The following is a 21,362-nucleotide window of genomic DNA, read 5'->3' as shown; positions in this document are numbered from 1 at the left end:
CCACTGTGGCCTGAGAATATACTTTGATATTAATATAGTCATTTCAGCTTCCTTTTATTAATGTCATCATAGTATATCTTTTTCCAGTCTTTTCCTTTAAAATGATTTGTTTTCATTTATAAAGCATTTCTTATGGGCAATATATAATTTGGTCTTGCTTCCCTCCTATACCCCAATCTGACAATCTCTACTTTTTAATTTGGGAGAATTTAGACAATTTATATTTAATATGATTACTGATTACTGATGAATATATCTTCTTGCTATCTGATTTTTATTTGTCCCATCTCTCCTATGCTCCCCTTTTCTGCATTCTTTTGGATTAGTTCATTTATTTTCATTCTATTTTCCCCTCCTGTTTTATTAGCTATAATTGTTTTGTTGTTTTAGTGGTTGCTTTAGGGTTTATAGCATACATCTTTAACTTACCAGTCTACCTTCAAGTGATATTATACCATGTGAAATGTATTATAAGAATCTTATAACAGTATACTTCCACTTCCTTCCTCCTGACTTTTGTGTTATATATTTTACTTTCACATGTTAAAAAATCCCAAATGCATTGCTACTATTTTTGTTTAGACTTCCATTTACCTTTCAGAGAGATTTAAATGATAAGGATATCCTTTAACATTTATTACACTGTAAGTCTATCAAATTCTTTCAGTTTTGTTAAGTCTGAAAATGTCTTTATTTTGCCTTTTTTTAATTAGTGTTTTTTAAAATACTATTTTATCTTTTAAATTAATTTTTATTGGAGTATAGTTGCTTTACAATGTTGTATTAGTTCCTTGCTGTACAACAAAGTGAATCATATATATATAATATACATATCATATACATATATCCACTCTTTTTAAGATTTCCTTCCTATTTAGGTCACCACAGAGCATCAAGTAGAGTTCCTTGTGCTAAATGGTAGGTTCTCATTAATTATTTTATACATATTAGTGTACCTATGTCAGTTCCAATTTCCCCATTCGTCCCACCCCTGCTCTCCCCCTTGGTAACCATACGTTTGTTCTCTACAAATGTGACTCTGTTTCTGCTTTGCTAGTAAGTTCATCTCTACCATTTTTCTAGATTCCACATATAAATGATACTATATTTGTTTTTCTCTGACTTCACTCTGTATGACAATCTCTAGGTCCATCCACGTCTCTGCAAATGGCACCATTTCATTCCTTTTTATGGGTGAATAATATCCCAAAATTCCAACAATATTCCACTACACACACACACACACACACACACACACTGTATATCACATCTTCTTTATCCATTCCTCTGTCGATGGACATTTACGTTGCTTCCATGACTTGGCTACTGTAAATAGTGCTACAGTGAACACTGGGTGCATGCATCTTTTCAAATTATGGTTTTCTTCAGATCTAGGAATGGGATTGCTGGGTCATATGCTAGCTCTATATTTTAGTTTTTTTGGAACCTCCATACTGTTCTATATAGTTTGCCTTTATTTTATGATAGATAATTATACTGGGTTTAGAATTCTAAGTTGAGAGGTTTTTCCCCCCCAGTACTTTAAAATTATTGTTTTCTTGATTATACTTTCTCATAAGAGATCTGATATCGCTCTTATCTTTGTCCCCCTGTATGTAACATTTCCTTTTTATCTCTGTTTTTAAGATCTTCCTGTTTATCACAGGTTCTAAGCAGTTTGATTATGATGTACCTTGGTGTTGTTTTCTTCATGTGTCTTGTGCTTGGGGTTCACTGTGGTTCTTGTATCTGCAGATTTATAGTTTTCATCAAATTTGGAATGTTTTCAGCCATTATTTCTTCAAAAACACTTTGTTTCTTCCTCACCCTCTTCTCCCTCATAGATTCCAATGAACCAAATATTAGTTTGCTTGAAATTGTGCCACAGCTCAGTGTTATTCTTTTCATTTCTCAAAATTCTTTTTTCTTTCTGTGTTTTGTTTTGGGTAGTTTCTATTGCTATGTCTTTTGAGTTCACGAATCTATTCTTCTGAAATGTCTAAATTGCCATTAATCCCATAGTGCAATTTTCCTGCTAATTCGAATAGTGCTGTCAATTATTTTTTTATTTCTATATTCTTAAGCTTTGTCCTGGGATGTAGTTCAGTTATTTGGAAAGAGTGATCCTTTGGGCCTTGCTTTCAGGATTTGTTAAGGTGGGTCTGCAGCAATTCTGTCTAGGGCTAATAATTCCTCATTACTGAGGCAAGACCTTCCTAAGCACTCCACACAATGCCCCTTGAATTGGTTTTTCTAGTCTGGGAGGTGGGGACAGACAGTGAGTGTTGGGCACTGTTCCCTCTCATCCTTTTTGGATGGCCTTTCCTTGGCTCTGAGTAGGTTCCTGTCATAAACGTGCAGATCATTATTCAGATAAATACACGAGGGGGACCCTCTAGAGTTTTCTCTCTGTGCAGCTCTCTCCACTTCAGCACTCTGTCCTATGAATGTTATTGCTTTGGTCTTCCCAGGCCCTCAGCTCTGTGTCCTCAGGCAGTCTGCTCTGCCTCAGTTCCCCTTCACCATGCTGTGGCCTGGAAACTCTCTCATGTCAGTAAGGTGGGATGATCACTGGGTTTGTTTGCTTCCTGTTTCTTAGGGATCACTGTTCTTTGCTGCCAGATGCCCAATATCTTGAAAACAGTTCTTTTATCGTTGTGTGTGTTCTTTTTGTTGTTGTTTCAGGTGAGAAAGTAAATCTGTTCGCTGTTATTCCACCTTGGTTGGAAGTGGAACCTCTGTATACTTAATGCCAGAATACTATTCTATGGAATAGATTGCAACTTTTTGTTTTTAATTACAAGCCTTCTGGACTGGTCTTTAAAAAAATATTTATTTATTTCTTGGCTGTGCTGGGTCTTTATTGCCATAGGCAGGCTTTCTCTAGTTGTGGCGAGTGGGGATGACTCTTTAGATGTGGTGTGCGGGCTTCTCACTGTGGTGGCTTCTCTTGTGCAGCACAGGCTTTATAGTGCGGGGCTTCAGCAGTTGTGGCTCGTGGGCTCTCGAGTGCGGGCTCAGTAGTTGGGGTACATGGACTTAGTTGCCCCATGGCGTGTGGAATATTCCTGGATCAGGGATCAAATCCATGTCCCCTGCATTGGCAGGCAGATTCCCAACCACTGGACCACTGGGGAAGTCCGATTACAACTCTTACTTTCCAGTTATTCACCATTATAAGACAAGCTTTCATAAACATATCTTTGTACTAGACTTGGTTGTTTCTAAGAATCACATGGAGACCTTTTAGATAATACTGATTTTTAATTTCACTCTTTTGATTAGTCTGGAATAGAGCCCAGATCTATATTTTTAACAAGCTCCCTCAGTGAAAACTGATCTTGAATTTGAGATGATTGGGGGTAGCAGGACTCTGTCTTATCTTCTTCACCGGAAAATAACAGTTAGAAAGTTCCATGAAAATATTTGAGACTTTATAATCTAGACCCTACCTGAATTTGTACAATTCTACAACATATAACTTTGCATAGTTCCTATTTTGTGGTTCTTAGAAATGGTAAGCAAGCAATTAAAAATAAACTGGTTTCCCAAAGGTTTCTAGTCCCACATTCAACTGTACTGCTCAAGTTTCATTTCCAACTTGTACATTCAATCAGCACATATGGTTACCAAGAGAGGTGCTCCTGGGAAAATGCTGTAAATTAATGTGTAAGTCAAATCTAATTTCATAAGGGAAATGACAGTACAATGAGGATTCCATTCTTGAAATTACCGAATTAGCATATTCATTCAACCAATATTACTGTGAACCTGTTATATGGCAGATACTCTGCTAGGCATGGAAGTGAATGAGATAGACAAAAAAAAGTAGGTAGCCCTATGGAAACTGAGCTCCAGGAAGGGGCAATGTCTTGTCCACCACTATGTCACTGGCATGCAGTCATCTGTACATCGTTGTTGTTCAGCTGCTCAGTCATCTCTGACTCTTTGCAACCTCTTTGTCTCCTCTCACGGCTAGGGAAAGTTCACCTCAAATCAACCGAAGTTAGTATTTATTATTTTGTCTGCTTCAAATGTTTCTCTGCAGAGAAGAACTGACTCATGTTTTCTCTGTTGACAAGTTCCCAAATTCCAGGGAAAGGCTTGGCCCAGCTACTGCTGAACCTAGCCCAGCTTGTTTACATAAGCCTCTTCCTAATTGTCTACACTATTTGAAGTTCAGTGTTTAACACATGCAACTATGGGAATTTCCCAATCAATAGAGAAATAATTAAAAGTGTGATGTTAAAAATGGGAAAACAAGGGTGTAATGTGAATATATCACCCTTGGGGGATGGACCTAGCATACGTAGTTGGATATATTTTAGAAGGTCCAAAAAGCAAAAGAAATCAGACAAGTATATGCTGCATGATACTATAATGTTTTTTTTTAACAGGACAAAGAAGCAAATTTAGTTGTATTAAATGTAAAACTATAGAAAACTATATTCCTGAAAATATGTTTCAGATAAAATAATTTCCATTTTTATGGCAACCAATTAAAGGGAGAAGAACTACACACCTTCACTAGGATCATAGAAGATGGGAGAGAGAAGGGCTTCTTTAAGGAGACTTTTGGGGACGACTCAAGGCTATTTTATGCTTGCTGAAAAGTGTAATTCAGGGGTACAGATTTATGCTTTCACTCAGTCTATGTTTCTAATGTAGTTAATCTTCATACAGAACATCAAGCAACTGTCATTGAATTGCTTTAGAACGTGACAATCACAAGACACTGCTGGGCCTCCTCCTCCTTTTTTTTTTTTTGAAAGTCTTTATTGAATCCATTACAATATTGCTCCTGTTTTATGTTTTGGTTTTTTTGGCCATGAGGCATGTGGGATCCCAGCTCCCAGACCAGGGATCGAACCTGCACCCTTTCTATTAGAAGGCGAAGAATTAACCACTGGACCACTAGGGAAATCCCTGGGCCTCCTTCTTGTGGTCCCTTCCACTTTCCTATCTACTCTGATTGGCTGAACATCACCCCTTCTCGTGCTTCTCTGACACAGTCTTTCCTCCCCTATAGTTCTGTCATAATCACACCTGTTAAACAAACTGTGCTAAAGTGCATATCTACTTGTTTAATGCAGGGAGCCCTGGGACTTTCCTGGTGGTCCAGTGGTTAAGTCTCTGTGACTCCTGGGTAGGAGGGACAGGTTCTATCCCTGGTTGGGGAACTAACAGCCTGCATGCTGCACAGTGTGGCCAAAAAAAAAGTTGGCAGCCCTATGGAAATTGAGCTCCAGGAAAGGGCAATGTCTTGTCTGCCACTACATCACTGGCATGCAGTCATCTGCACATTGTTGGTCAGCCGCTCAGTCTTCTCTGACTCTTTGCAACCCCTTGGACTGCAGCACACCAGGCTTGCCTGTCCTTCACTATCTCCCAGAGTTTGCTCAAACTCATGTCCATTGAATTGATGATGCCATCCAATCATCTCATTCTCTGCCACCCTTCTCCTCCTGCTCTCAATCTTTCCCAGCACCAAGGTCTTTTCTGCACATAGTGGGTACTTAAAAACATTTGCTAAATGAGTGAATGAATATATGAAATGAATGAGGGGAGTGTTAGACTTTCAGAGCTGGGTAGGATCTGGGTAGGTAGAAATCAAGCACACTTTTGGTCATACTTGCTAAGAAAAGTATGAGCAAAATGAGGTCTCCACGGACATGAAGTGATTTGCCTGAGGGACCCAAAGCCTCAGGACCTTTGCCTGGGCTGTTAAGTCAAAGAGTTGCTTGGTGAGCACCAGAGGGGTGAGGTGACTTCATGTCCCATGTCTGCTGTAAGTGCTGAGATAATACAGTCTAACTGGCAAAGAACAGTAAGTGAGAATTACAACCTGAATGTCTAGGGTTGAGGGCTTTCTGGAAATTGCCATCATAGGATCACTGCTCTGTAATTCTTCCTTTAACCTGGAAAGCAACTGGGCAACTTTCTTAAATAATCTGTTTTCCTATATCCCAAGATCCCTTTTCTATGTTCTGAGGAGCAGATACGAATACATACGTTTGAATGTTTTCCTTTTTCCTAAAGAAATCATTCCTCCTAAAAACTGGAACTTTCCCAATATTCCCTGTCTCAGTGGGTAGCATCACTGTTCACCTGGCTGTGAAAAACCTAAAGCTTAGGGTCACACTAGACACTTGCGTCTGCCTCAGTCCCCATCAACAATCCATTCTCAAGGTCTCCTGAATTACTCTTTTATTGAATCTATTCCCTTCTTTCCACTCAACATCCATCCCTGTAGTTCAGAGCTCCATCATCTCTCCCATGTATTATGCAGTTACAGTCTCTTAACTGGTCTCCCCCTAGCCACTCTTGTCCCCCTCTAATCCATCTTCCAGAGTGCTTATTTCTAAAATGAAAATCTGATTTTATCTCCCTGCTTAAAACTCTTTAATAGCCTCTCACTGTTTTTAAAATAGATAACAAAATATCATGTATGAAATGAGTTGCCAGTCCAGGTTCGATGCACGATACTGGATGCTTGGGGCTGGTGCACTGGGACGACCCAGAGGGATGGAATGGGGAGGGAGGAGGGAGGAGGGTTCAGGATGGGGAACACATGTATACCTGTGGCGGATTCATTTTGATATTTGGCAAATCTAATACAGTTATGTAAAGTTTAAAAATAAAATAAAATTAAAAAAAAAAAAATAAAATAGATAACAAAATCAATACTTATGAGGCCCTCTTCTGACACACATCTTGTTTTCTACAGTCTAGCTGTGGTGCCTTCTTTCCATTTTTAAACTGGGCTAAGAGACTTTTCACTAGCAGGTTTCTGCATATGCTACTTGGTTTGGCTGGATGGTCTCCCCTCTCACTGCCCCCTCTGTGCAGTTAACATCAAGGAGCCTTTCCTTGATCTTCCCAGTCTATGAAAATTCTATGAGGATGAAGCAGGGTTCAGCATCAGTTCTATTCCAATGCTACACCTAAGAACTGAGAAGGTAAATTCATACTAAACAGGTAGGTGTTAATGGAAGGAACTTTAACAATGGCACTCAATTCTTTGAATGTCTTCCCAATTAGTCTTCCTCTAATTTTGTTGAGGGCAAAAGATCTGGACACCACTTGACTTGTAAAAGGAACTTTAGACGTTCACCTTTTCAACACCAATTCCAGTATTTCACATTGGACCCCGTCCCTGCTATCCCAGAGGTCTTTACACGCTAGAGTAATATATCAGGTCTGTCCTTTCTTTGTTGATGTTGAAGAGCAACTGTGAAAGGAGAGGTGGGAAGGAAAGCCAACACACCTTAGGCACGGTGTCAGGCAGGACAATTTTAGGTGGGGGTAGTGGAGGCGGGGGTATGGTGGTGGCCTTGAAATGAGGATCTGGAAACTGATTTCTTGAAAACTCTCCACACCCTCCTTTCCTCCCCACCTCTAGTAGTATAGGTTGAAGGTAGGTGCTCGAACTCATGCTGGGATTTTATGAGAACACAGGAGATTTTTTTCCCCCTACTTACCATTGGTTCATCTGTGTTCTTTTGGAACTGGACCAGGCGAACTCTGGTCACGTTCTCCATATCCATGTCTCCGTTTGCACTTTCTGGAGAATCACCATTTAAATAGGGAGAAGTGGGAGGCGGTGTAACCCTCAATGCTTCATCACTGTAAACTTCATGAGCCACTACATCGTGAGTCTGAAGTAAGGCCTGATATTTTATGAGGGAAATAAAATATTAATAATAGAACTGTTTCAGTAGGAGTCTATTACATAAACACATAAAATTATTCTTTGCCTCTCAAAGGTATCTCTCATCTAAAGAGAATTCAAAGCACATTACACCTAGATAGAGCCGTGCCATAATTTCTTTCTGACACGTAATCATGACAGATGGAGCTTCCCAGGTGGCACTAGTGGTGAAGAACCCGCTTGCCAAAGCAGGAGACATAAGAGACAGGGATTCGTTTTCTGGATCGAGAAGATGCCCTGGAGGAGAGCATGGCAATCCGCTCTCGTATTCTTGCCTGGAGAATCCTAAAGACAGAGGAGCCTGGCGGGCCACAGTCTCTTGGGTTGCCAAGAGTCGGACATGACTGAAGCAGCTAGGCATGCACAATCATGATAGATGGAGTTTTAAAAATGAAGGAACAAATGAAAGAATGGGTGAGCCAATCAATGAATGGATGTGTTTGTTCATTATCTGGGTAAGAGGTGTTGTCTGATGCTCTAAAAAATTGTCCAGCTAACTTGCTCAATTAAAGGCTGACATAACACAATTTGAAATAATTGAGCAGAAAGAATCTTTTGTACATAGAGCTGGCAAATTTGTGCTGGGGCTTAAAATGAAAACAAATTTAAAAAGAAACAGTGCAATAATTGGTGCCTTGAGCAAATATCCTTTACCAGTGGTATTAACAATAACTGCTACATAATGCAAAGGATAATTTATAATGTATGACTTAGTAAAAGAAAGAAAACCACACACAAACATATCTGAAGAAATGTAATTTCCCCCAATATCACATGATATGGAGCTCAAAATCTTAAACCTAGTTACTGTTTTTGCTCATTTCTACTTTTTGGAGCACTAAACAAAAAATCAGCTGACAGTTATTATCATGACTTCTTTTTGCAAAGCCCATTAACAAAGAAAAAGTGATTTCTTTGTGTTGGTATCTTCGTATGTCCTCGTGGTGAAACTGGGTAACAAATATCGTTTTGTTTCCCTGAAAAGGCTATTCTTCCACTTACTTTACATTTCATGCCATCATAAGAAAGTTTTTAATAAGAATAAATATTTTAACATTTCTACTTCAAAGAGAATTTTACAGCTGAGTATCAACATATTTGGCACTTTATATATTGTATTTTCTTGTGAGCTAACTATAAATTCAGTTCTTTTTTAATCTGTGATCTGTAGGGTAATGAAATATCTGAGATAATGAAACATAATTAAAATTGCCTTAACAGCATAACCTGTAACATCTCAAGTTATTAAATTAAAAGATTTACCAAAGTCATGACTCGGCTATTTTCACTTTTCAGTTATATATACGAGGCAAAAATAAGGTAACAATGTGGTAAAATCATAAAGATGATGGCGTTGATTAGTCATCAATAGAGCGTATGCTCTATTCAATACCCATCTGAATTTATAATAGAAATGGCAGATATTTGCAAGATCTCAGAGGGCTGGTATAGGCACTGAGGGGCAGTAAGTAGCACAGCTTGAAAGCCAGCCTCCACAATGGCCCTGAGGACCTGGGCTTCCTGACCTGTGTCCTGGCTACACCCAACATGAGTACCCCTGGCCAAAGTGGTAGTGGCTGTGCTATGTGGGGAAATCCTTCTTTGGTTGGTTTAATTATAGCCTCTTTAGAGACTAAGATTTAAGGCAGAAAGCAAAAATTAATTATAGGTGAACTGAAAAACTTCGTCTGTTAAAATTAGGTTCATTGTATTAATTATGGGGCTTCCCAGGTGGCGCTTGTGGTAAAGAACCCGCCTCCCAATGTAAGAGACATAAGAGACGCGGGTTCTATCCCTGGGTTGGGAAGATCCCCTGGAGGAGGGAATGGCTACCCACTCCAGTATTCTTGCCTGGAGAATTCCATGAACAGAGGAGTATGGCGGGCTACAGTCCATAGAGTTGCAAAGAGTTGGATACGACTGAAGCAACTTAGGACGCATGCATTAATTATAGATGTGTTTTCTATAAACAGTGAATTTTAAAAAATATGCTTTGTATGACTGGAGGAGGATATATGCCTAGGTAAACAGAGAACCAAGTTTCATTAGGAAAATGTCAATTACATGGGTTGGAGAAAGTGTTTATACTGTTTTTTGCAAACGGTTTCTATCCATCCTTTTAAATTATATAAGCAAACACTTGTATTAATGTTTTATTTATAAGGAAGGATAAGCCCACAATCACAAAAATACCAAAACTGAACCGTAAGAGAAAAATCCTTAAATTATATCACCAAATGAGGTCATACTTGATACTAACTTTTATTTGCTACTGTAAAAGACTGCTACCACAAAATGAAACTTTTATCCAACACATACACAAACAAAAATAAGGGGCCACTTACAGATTGTTAAAAAAAGTCATTAAAAGAGTATGCCAAATAAAAAATAGAGAAATTAGAGTTTGAATATTTTTTTTCAAGTATGTTATGAGGTGACTCAGCAATTGTTACTAAGCTGAAATAGCTATTATATTTAATCACATAAGAAGAATCATGAAAAAGGAAAAAACCAATTTTTTGTTTTGTATGTAAAAGGGACATGGACAAGACAACTAAGAACTTCAGACTAGAGTGGGAAAAATTCATTTAAAATTTATAGGAAAAAAGAAATTTTAGGTTTGAAAGTAGTTCTTCGGGCTTCTTAATTACAAATCATAAAATTTATCACTTAATAATGAAACTTTCAAGTCAACCTAAGGTGATTATAACCACCTTGTTTTTATTGAGAAAGTAAGATACCAATTTCAAAAAATAGGATTTAGGACAGAAAATTTTAAAGGAAAAAAATCAAAGCATAGACATTCAATTCTGTTTATTGTCTTTATCCTTAATGTTTTATATTTTACAAATGCAATAAGCAAAGGATCTGTTCTCTTAAAAAAAAAAAGTCTTTAAAATGGAATAACTGAAAAAGGATAGTGTGCTAATATTTTTTTATCATGACCTCTAGAGTACAGAGTTTAAAAAATCATTTAAACCTATACTCTCTTCTTTTAATTACTGTAAAAAAATTTAAGTATCTGTATTTTTAAATGTAAGGTAACCCAACATTAAATCCTCATATTTTAATGATCAGAAAGCAAAGAAAAAGTCAAATAATTGAAGAAGTACAAAATTATATGCTAAGAACAACTCCCAAACTTTGGTATAATAAAAATTATAAATTAAAATTTTTCCTTTATTAATATTTCTTTAACAATACCAAAAATTTGAAATCATGATCTTAAAATGCTTTTAAAATAGAAAGCTCTAGCATTTAAAAGTTTAACATAGTATATACAGCTCAGAATTATACCTCCCACACAGGACATTATCCAAACATATGCTTATTTGGGAATGCCCACTGAGTTCAAATTAAGTTTATAGGAAAATCAATCCTAGTTACAAGTCATTTAAGAGCACAGCCTTTGGAGCCAGAAAGATCTGGGTTTTGAACCTCCATAAGGCCACTTACTAGGTAGGTGACCTAAAGCAAGCCTCTTAGCCTTTCTAGGGTACAGTTTCCTCTCTGAACTTAAAATTAATTACATTACCTCACATCTCAGCCATCAGCAAGTCCGTGTTCAACCACCTCTAAAGCAGAATCCCAATCTGCTCATTTTCCATCAGCCCCATCCTTCTCCAAGCCTCTACCACCTCACAGAAGCCTCCTAATTGGTCTCCCTCTCTTAAGTCTTATCCTCACCACAGTCCATTCTCTACACAAGAGCTCCAGCAATCTCTAAAAAAGTACAGGTCTAACAATATTTTCTTGCTTGCAGTCACTGTCACCTGTACAATCAGGAGAAAATCCAGATTCCTTACCATGGCCCCAAAGGCCCTTTGTGGTCTGGCCTCTGCCACCCTTGCCAGCTCTTCTTGTTTGCCAGCTCAACTCTCCCTTTTGTTTACTATATCCCAGCCACAGTGGCCTTTCTTCTGTACTCTGACTCTATGAAGCTCTTTCCTGCCTCTGGGCCTTTGCATTTGCTCGTCCCCATGCTTGAACATTCAGAAAGCTGATTCTTTCATAAAACAAGTCTCAGCCCACATGTTAACTCCTCAGAGGGCCTTTCTCCTGACCCTCTGAAATAGCTTCTCCTTTACTATCATCTCTGCCCCATTGTCCTGTCTTTTTTTCATAGTTATTACCATGATATGAACCTATCTTGCTTGTTTACTGGCTCACTGTCTGTCTCTAGTTCACCTATCCATGCCCCACCTAGAATGGAACTTCATTGATCCTATTCACCACTACCCTTAGTGCCCAGCATGGTGTCTGGCATACAGTAGGCATTTACATATTTCATGAGTAAATGAAAATGTCTTTTAAGCACCTAGCTGGGTGTTCAGAAATTACAAGTGAAAGTGAAAGTCGCTCAGTTGTGTCCAACTCTTTGTGACCTCATGGACTATATAGTCCATGGAATTCTCTACGTCAGAATACTGGAGTAGGTAGCCTTTCCCTTCTCCAGGGAATCTTCTCAACCCAGGGATCGAATCCAGGTCTCCCACATTGCAGACAGATTCTTTACCAGCTGAGCCACCAGGGAAGCCCAAGAATACTGGAGTGGGTAGCCTATCCCTTCTCCAGCAGATCTTCCTGAGCCAGGAAATTACAAGAACTATTTATTATTTCTGAAAATGCTTACTAATAGCAATGCACAAATTAATTTCTCTCTGATGTCAGAAAAGCTAAATAAACCAAGGCTTCGAAGTTAGGTAAGTTGTGAGAGATGAGGCTGTCTTAGCTTTATGGTTTTGGAAAAAAAAAAAAACAAACCTTAACCTTAAAAAAATGATTTTATTTGGCTATATATTATTTTCTTTATTTAGCTTACTTCGAATCTGAAAGATCTACTGATCTCAATGGTCCTACATCATTCTCGGAATTGAGCTGAGGGTTACTTATCAATTAATAGATAGACCCATCTGTCCAGAATGTACAGGCTTCTATCTGCGGAAAACACACTGCACAGAACAGTCAGTTGACTAACTTATCTCCAAATGGGCAAGTTCCTAATCTATTCAATGTTTTACTGAGTACTGTGCCCTAGACATGACAGATACTATGGAGTAACTAATAATATTCATTAGCTAACAGTTATTAGGCATTAAGGATATATCAGACACTGTGCAAAGCACAGTACATGTATCATCTACTTAATTCTTATTCCAACTCCATGAAGTTGGCAAATAGCATCTTTATAATTTGATATTATCTGGTATTGTAATCTTAACACTCTGACATATGGCTGAAAGCACATTTGATGAAGATGGCTGTATTTCATAAGAATTAGTAAAACCCTCTTTTGAAAGTGAGGTTTTATTTCTACAGAAGTTTAACTGTTACTCACCATGAAATGAGGTTGTGTTAAAATACGCTTTAGTTCCTTTGCATCGTTATTCTCAGGGTAACATGAAATTTCTTCCAATACCTAAAAAAACAAGCAAGATATAAAATAGTATGAAAATATAAAATTCTTTTTAAATTAAAAAGTATGAATGGATTTTTATGGCAGGCAAAATAATTATTCTGGAAAAAAATTCATCATTTTATTCAAAGTTATTAATACATAGGAACTACATTGGTGGTAATAAAAAATAAAACAAATTGCTGTAATAGTCTCTACCCAACTATAACTCGAAAGATTATTGAAAAATACAAAACAAAATGACAACTCTGTAATACATATTTATTACAGGCCTAGGTAACTTAATTAAACTTAATGGGAAAATGTCTCCGCAAATCTTTTTCCAAACTTACCATCAAGATGAATCTGTAGTAAAAGTTGATAATAGATTTCTTTTATAATTAACAAAACTGTCCATTCCTTTCAGAAAGATTAAAATTGCAAAGGCTCAAACAAAAATAAAGAAGAGAAACACAAATACTTTCCCTTGTAGCCTGAAAGAATCAATGTTCTTCTCCACACTCATCTCCTCACATAGATAAAACCACGTCTTGGCAATGGTTCCCAGAATTAATTGCCAGGGCATGAAAGGGTTCCCAGTGGGCTCAGTGTTAAAGAATCAACCTGCCAATGCAGGAGACCCAGGTTTGATCCCTGGGTCGAGAAGATCCCCTGGAGAAGGGAACAGCTACCCAGTCCAGTATCCTCTGTCCATAGGGAAATCCTATGGACAGAGAACTCTGGCAGGCTACATTCTGTAGGTCAGGCTACATTCTGTAGGTCAGGCTACAGTCTGTAGGTCAGGCTACATTCTGTAGGTCAGGCTACAGTCTGTAGCGTAGCAGAGTTGGATCTGACTGAACAACTAAACCACCACCACTAGTTGTAAAACAAAAGAAACAATCAAAAACTTTCCTCTTTTCACTCACATTTTCTTCATTAATTAGTTGCTAACATTTTCTCTGTACAGGTTTAAATGGTTGTTTTCAAATGAAATTGTTCTTCAAAAGTTATCCCTTACCACTAGAATGGAGTTTGTGACACGAGCCCCGGGGAAGTCCTCTGTTCCTTTTCAGAGTAAACCTATTACTGCAGTTCTAACTGTAGATAGTTGGATTCAGAGTGGTTATACACAGTGTACAATTCTAAAAGTCAAGCTGATCAAGGATTGCTTGAGCAGTATTGGCTGCCAGGGGCATGCAAGTCATGTACCCACCAGGAGTCTCTTGACTTGCCTTTGAGAATCCTACAACTGGAGCAGGAATGGATGTTTTGAGGTCACTTAGCCTAAAGATTAGATGTTAGCTAGTACTACTCAATCACCTCCTCAGGTAAGAAAAAACCAACGAAAACTACAAGATTCCTTTCTTATGGAAATGTACTCTTAACGCATGCTGATTAGGCTATTAATTCATATTGTTTAATGATAATAAGCCAATTCTCCTTTGGTGTATTTTATGCTTTGCTTTTTTTTACCAGTGAAACAAAAGATGAAACAATATACTCTCTCTGGTTCTCTGTTACTCTCACAGCCTATGATTTTAAGCACTGCAGTGTGGTCTCCTAATTTAGAGAGAGTCTCTTCTGACTGTCGCCACCTCTATTTCCTTGGTCTTGTTTCTCAGTGAATATATATTTTCCAGTACAGGTTTTGTGTTTAAAATCTGATTGGGAAGGAATTAGGTCTTCATATTCTTTCACATAGTAATTTCACTTTATAATAAAAATAATTTTTTTCAAAGGAAAATATTTCTTTGGATAAAGACTTTTATGACTTCAAAAAGTGAAAAGAAATCACTAGGTGTCTAAAATGGAGGCATTGTTATAATTTAGTAATAGCAAAGAAAAAACTATGCCAATATTAGAACTTATTTACAAAGACCAAGTAGAAGCATGGAAAAATGCTTATTATATTATATTAGGTTAAAAGAAAGATTGGGGCTTCCCTGGTGGCTCAGATGGTAAAGAATCTGCTTGCAATGCAGGACACTGGGGTTTGATCCCTGGGCTGGGAAGATCCCCTGGAGAAGGGAATGACTACCCTCTCCAGTATTCTTGCCTGGGAAGCCCATGGACAGCGGAGCCTGGTGGTCTACAGCCCATGGGGTCACAAAGAGTCGGACACGACTGAGTGACTAACACTTTCACTTTTCAACAGAAAGATAAATTTTGATTGTAACTACAAAAAATTTATATGCAAATGATAGTGAATGGAAAAGGGGAAGTGAAAGTGAAAATTACTGTAAGGAGATGGGATTATAGATGAATTTCTACTTTCCAAACTTTCTGCAATATTTTTCTAATGTTGAAAACATGTTAACATGTTTTCTAATGTTTCTAATGTTTTCTAATGTTTCTATAATAAAAAGTTGAAAGTTTGTGGAAGATGTACATTAACTGGCAATTTATAAAAATGACTTCTCTCTGAAGTTAGCTGCTGTAAATATTTAATTAACTTTTGAATATTACCACCTTAAAAAAAGCAACCCAAATTTTCATAGCACATCTATTTCCACCAAGTGTGGTAAAATAACTTTTTCCTTCTTTTTAAAAAGAGAAGTAAAATTAATATGCTAACCTGTTCAAGTTTACATAGCAGAACCAGAACTAGAAATCTAGGCAACGTTGCTGCTAAGATTTCTTTTTTCTCTTCTGTATGTAAATGCTCAGTGATAAACTTAGAAATACTAAATCTGAGTATAATAGTCCACTGTGACTTCAAGGCAACTGCCTCTTACTGTGTGGCAGAAACATTTTCATTAAAGGCAGCACATATGAAACCCAAATACATTTACAAAATACTTATGACTTACCTCTTTGGCTCTCTGTACTGCATCACTCGGAGGATTCCTGATTTGCGGTGAAGACTTTGTGTTAATTTTGTCATACAGCTAAAAGCAAAGGAGAATATCCAATCAACATTCATAATTCCTGGCTAAAATTCAAAGCTTCATATTTATTATCTCACGAAACAATATTTTCCCCTTAAAAAGGCATGCTGCTGACTGCAGTGGGATGTTCTTCTTAAATCTCTTATTCATTCAAATGAGACTTGTCAGGATGAGTGCTAGTCCATCTTTTAAAAAATCATCAATATTTCAGTAATCACAGCATTTTTTCCCTCTGATAGAAGCGACATTTAATAAGATGAATAGAGAGTAGAAAGAAAGAGTGCTTTCTGGCCAAGAAATGTCTGAAGGAATTTTCACAGAAATCTAAATCTTGGGAAAGGGCAAACCCAACTCCTTCTAGGAAGGAATGTTCTCATGAAAGGTTTATACTTGTTTTTCTAGAGCTCTTCATTAACAGTATCAGTGCTGGCATCCTTCAGCAAGAAATTAAGAATACAAACCTTTTTCTGTTTTAACCTGTAAATTCATAGATTACAAGAAGACATTGAAAAGAATCAATAATTTAAACAGTCCACAAATCTAAATGATCCAAAATTTAACTTTCTGAAGAAATTTTTTAAGAGAAAAATGTCTGTAGTGTAGAAATGCAATTAAAATATTACTTTCTGCCTCGGATGAAACATCTCATTCAACAGTCTGCTCTGAAAAGTGAAAAGCTGAAACTGATCTTGGTTAGTCTGCCACTTCTATTTCCTAACTTCTCTAAAATAGGTGGGGGGTTTTGAAGGATTGGTTGTTTTTTTCCCTCTCCTACGTGCACCAGTGCCAGTGCAGGGGTCAAATACTGTAAACATTCTCCAGATTACAGTTAGACGTGTTTATACTGATGCAAGATAAAACTTAATGACTTGTAAATATTTGAGCCATACCATACATAAAAATTCCTAATGATTGACAGGCAGACAGATAGGACAAATAAATAAAGCCTAATGATAGCATTGAAAAAGTCAGCATTAAGAAAGTACTACTAAATTAGAGCTTAAATAAATAATGTAAGAAGGCTAGTAAAATATTGGTCTATTTAAAGTATTATAGTAACATTTAGAGAACTAGCAATATGTGGCTTATTTATAAAAGTTTGCTCAAATCCCTGTAGCATACATAAGCGCAGTCTCTGTCCTCTGAATGAGTTCCATCTCTAAAGATTGTGAATTCTGAAATTTGGAACCAGTGAATATTATTTTTCAGTAGAAATAATATTATATACTGTGTTGGTTCCCAGACTAGTCTATAGAGACAAATTAAATACTGTACATCTGCAATAAAAAGTAGGAGGGGAAAAGAACCCAACCCTCCAAAAGTAAGGAATTGTAAGTTAAAAATAAAAAACCACATTTAAAATAGCCAACACTTAAAACTATCACCTGACATGTCATCATATTAATAAGCAAACAAAATAAAAAATATACATGAATAATGAAAAGATTTTTAAAACTCTTGAATGCTGTTTAAAAACAGACCAAATTTAATTTGAAGCTTTATAAGTTGTCAGCACTGTCATTTATATTACAATGTCTTTATAATGCCTAATTTTACCACCAAGAGTTTTGCCATTTTCTTGACCAACTGAAAGTTGCTCAGTCGTGTCCAACTCTTTGCAACCCCATGGACTATACAGTCCATGGAATTCTCCAGGCCAGAATACTGGAGTGGGTAGCCTTTCCCTTCTCCAGGGGATCTATCGAACCCAGGTCTCCAGCATTGCGGGAGGATTCTTTACCAGCTGAGCCAGAAGGGAAGCCCAAGAATACTAGAGTGGGTAGCCTATCCCTTCTCCAGTGGATCTTCCCGACCCAGGAATCAAACTGGGGTCTCCTGCACTGCAGGCAAATTCTTTACCAACTGAGCTATCAGGGAAGCCCTGCTTGACCAAGGACTATTGCTAATGTTACTTTCAAAATTTTCAACCATGATTAATTTCTATTTACACATTTAATACATGCACATTAGTTTTTAACTTACAAAGCAACAAAAACTCCAAGCTCCCAGAATCACTCTATCACTGGAGGCTTTTTATTTTTGGCTTGGTCTTACAATGTGGTTCCTTAGGTGAGTGAATCTTGAGAACAAAGGCGGGCTCTCTTTGTTTATCACCCACCCTTTGTCGCCTGCCCCCATCTATCAATATACAAAGTATACTTAGAAAGATGGGGTTTGGGGACTTGGCCTGCTGTCTTAGACCTTCAGCTAAAGCCCAGAGCTAAGGCCAGTAGGAAGTAAGTGGTCCGTTAGTAAGCTGCCAGGCCATCCCTCTAGGGCTTGCTGAAATGTAGATAAATTGGTCCTTCCATACTCATCCCAGCACCATATTTTGCCTTACATGTGGTGTTTGGGGTCCCAAGTGGAAAGAGCCTCTTTCCTGGTTGGAGGCTGCCTGGGGCAGTCCTTGATGGCAGGGTGAGGTCAATAGCAGGGTAGCCCGAACTTGGAATGTATGTTGTGGCAAGAATGTGTTTCCCGTGAGTCTGGGAGCTGCCTCAGAATGTAATCTGGAGCCATCTTGGTGGAAACTCTGACCAAGAGGACCCAGAAGTGCCTGTGGGGTCATGGCTGAAGGCAGGAGCTGAGAGGGTGCTGCCGGGGCCAGCTGCAGAGTACACCGATGACGCAGAGGCAACCCGGGACTGAGACAAGATCTGGATGCCTGCCATACTCTGGGCGCTAACAGCCAAGAGAGCACTGGCTGCCTGAGGGACATGACTACAGGACCTGCTGTTTAAGTGTTTTTTCTCTTTTCTATGATCAGACTCTTGAGTCCTTTGACATTCAGTAACAGCACCTACTATGAGACTGTGTACATAATAGATGTTTAATAAATGTTTCTTAAAAAAAAAAGGAGTATTTAACTGGTATATAGGAACTGTAAATGGATATTTAAAAAAAAGAAACAGAGCAGGAATACGTATTTTAACTGCTTTCTTTAGGAACCAGATATCATGGATCATCTTTCTGACTGCACAGTTAAAAATTTTCCCTCAAAATTAAGAAATAAATTTTGACCACATTTAATGCTTTTAATTTTTTTGCTATGTTTCAGGCCTGATTTCAAAAAATCTTCAAGGTAAAAGAGATCTTAGATATTGATATGATTCAACTCCTCCATTTTAAAAAAGAGAGAGCTGACATCCAGTAACATGAAGTGAACACACAGCATCCGGGAGCCAGAGTAGCAGGGAAGAGACCAGCCTTCTGATGTGTGCTGTTCTTTCTCTCACACTACAGTACCGTGGCTTGTGTTAGAATTCAGTAACACAGTCTCATGCCAGGGAGACACCTTCAGCAAATATTTGGGGAAAGAACTGTAGAAAATGCCATTTATAGGCGGTAGGGAAAAAAAGTAACTAAATATGATTTGCGGAGAAGGCAATGGCACCCCACTCCAGTACTCTTGCCTGGAAAATCCCATGGACGGAGGAGCCTGGTAGGCTGCAGTCCATGGGGTCGCTAAGAGTCGGACACGACTGAGCGACTTCACTTTCACTTTTCACTTCCACGCATTGGAGAAGGAAATGGCAACCCACTCCAGTGTTCTTGCCTGGAGAATCCCAGGGACAGGGGAGCCTGGTGGACTTCCGTCTACGGGGTTGCACAGAGTTGGACACGACTGAAGTGACTTAGCAAATATGATTTGAAAGATATTAGGCAATCAACTGCAAGTCTTGCCCTATTAAAGAATGTTTAGAATCCTCATCCTTGCCCGGCCAAATGATGAACATTTCAGTTTTGTGGGCCATATGGACTCTGTCACAACCACTCAACCCTGCTGTGTGTGTGAAGGCAGCCATTAATAGTCCATAAATGAATGGGCATGGCTGGGTTCCCATAAAACTTTATTTACAAAAACAGGTGGCTGGCTGGATTTGGCCTGACAGCTGTAGTTGCCAACACGTGCTCTAGAAGCTCAAATTGAAGGTGAATTGAAATGACAAAATATATTTCTGTTGGTTGTTTGCTTCCTTGCCATCTGAAGACTTCAAGTGTGTTTGTAAAGCTGAGGTGTAGAGGGTGAGGCAGAGGGAGGGAAGAATGTTAATAAACTATTCCTAGACAGAAAACAAGAATGAACGTCTTAGGGTTTTTCTCTTTCTAATGCAATTATAGTTACGCAAGTTCAGCACTTTTTATTAAAATGCACACAAGCACACACACAGCCCAAGGCAAAACGAGGAAATGTGAACAGCTGCAAGGGGAACAGACTGTTTCACACTGTGTCACTCCCAGACAGGCCTGCTCACTGCCAGTGTCTGGCACTGGGTCATATACGACCCCACACGGCTGCAAGGACACGCTTCATCTGTCTGTCTTAAGGAGTATAAAAGCACAGTTCCGTTAAGAGGCCACATTCTATATTTGAGATGGGTTGTTTTTGTATAAAAGCAGAATACAGCTGGTGGTCATACTAAATTGAATTCTGCTGAGATTGTACTTTCAAACATAATGATGGTGAAATAAGTTAATGTCATTTTTTTAATTTACATGCAAAACACTAAATCAAGTTTCTTTTTTGTTTTTTAACCCTACTCCATGGCACCTCACTGTTTTCTGATTTCTTTCATCAAATAGAAGCTTATGTTTTGTTCATAGTTTGTACACAGCACTTAGCAGTATCAACATTTAAAATGGAATGGTTGGTGGAGTACCTATAAAATTACTATCACCAGGTTAGATGTCCCACTAACTTACTAGCAGAGAGAAAACCAAACCTTAAGGACCAGAATATACTTTAGATGAGAAAGATTATGACTTTTGCAACTAGGCTATAGATGTGAGCCAAATAATGAATGGGTTTGTAGAGTTGATGGAACACAAAAGTTCATTAAGCTACCACCATCTTACCACCTAAATCAAAGATATCAAAGAGAGTCCCCGCTGGAAAAGAATTAAAGTTTTCAAGAGTCAAATATTTAGCTGCAAAGTATGCAATGAAATGTGTCTGTAATGCTAGTAAAAAGATAATAACAGTGTTCACAAGTTTATACTGCACAACGATAATGGGAATTGAAATGACTTGCTCTGGAAACAGACTATCATATTAAGACTTTCTTTACAGTTGCTGTGAAGAAGCTAGGTGATTAGGAACAAAGTTCCAATGTTGCATCTTTTCAAGGAGCCCAGCAGATCAGCCATTGATATCCAACAGTATTTTAAAAAATACATTTGAGAACTGGAAAAATGTTAGGGAAAGGTGATTTAATACTAAAATATAAGGAACTGATATTCAACTACTGTGCTGGAGGTGGTCTTCTGAAGCTAGAAATCAGAGAACATCTGAGCTCTAAAGAACTACTTTTCCTGCTCAAGTTTATGTATCAACTCACTGTCTTTGGGCTAAAAATATAAAAAT

The 21,362-nt window shown here is 38.1% G+C and overlaps 3 protein-coding genes across 20 annotated transcripts in view; 2 read left to right on the top strand and 1 right to left on the bottom strand.

Moving 5' to 3' along the window:
• Positions 1-21,362, bottom strand: part of CASK (calcium/calmodulin dependent serine protein kinase) — a 372,876-nt gene that overhangs the window by 49,578 nt on the left and 301,936 nt on the right. For all 17 annotated transcript variants that reach the window (XM_055562960.1, XM_055562965.1, XM_055562962.1 and 14 more), the window contains 3 exons: positions 15,920-15,997; positions 13,050-13,130; positions 7,482-7,670 (listed from right to left, as the gene is read on the bottom strand). In XM_055562960.1, the coding sequence (XP_055418935.1) occupies positions 7,482-7,670; positions 13,050-13,130; positions 15,920-15,997 (348 nt within the window). The remainder of the gene's footprint in view (positions 1-7,481; positions 7,671-13,049; positions 13,131-15,919; positions 15,998-21,362) is intronic.
• The window catches only part of GPR82 (G protein-coupled receptor 82), a 198,511-nt gene that overhangs the window by 74,619 nt on the left and 102,530 nt on the right, over positions 1-21,362 (top strand). The window lies entirely within an intron of this gene.
• GPR34 (G protein-coupled receptor 34) overlaps positions 1-21,362 on the top strand; it is a 174,200-nt gene that overhangs the window by 74,569 nt on the left and 78,269 nt on the right. The window lies entirely within an intron of this gene.

This window comes from Bubalus kerabau, chromosome X (assembly GCF_029407905.1).
Source record: "Bubalus kerabau isolate K-KA32 ecotype Philippines breed swamp buffalo chromosome X, PCC_UOA_SB_1v2, whole genome shotgun sequence".
NCBI classification, from domain to species: domain Eukaryota; kingdom Metazoa; phylum Chordata; class Mammalia; order Artiodactyla; family Bovidae; genus Bubalus; species Bubalus kerabau.
This window is presented reverse-complemented; position numbering and strand designations above follow the sequence as displayed.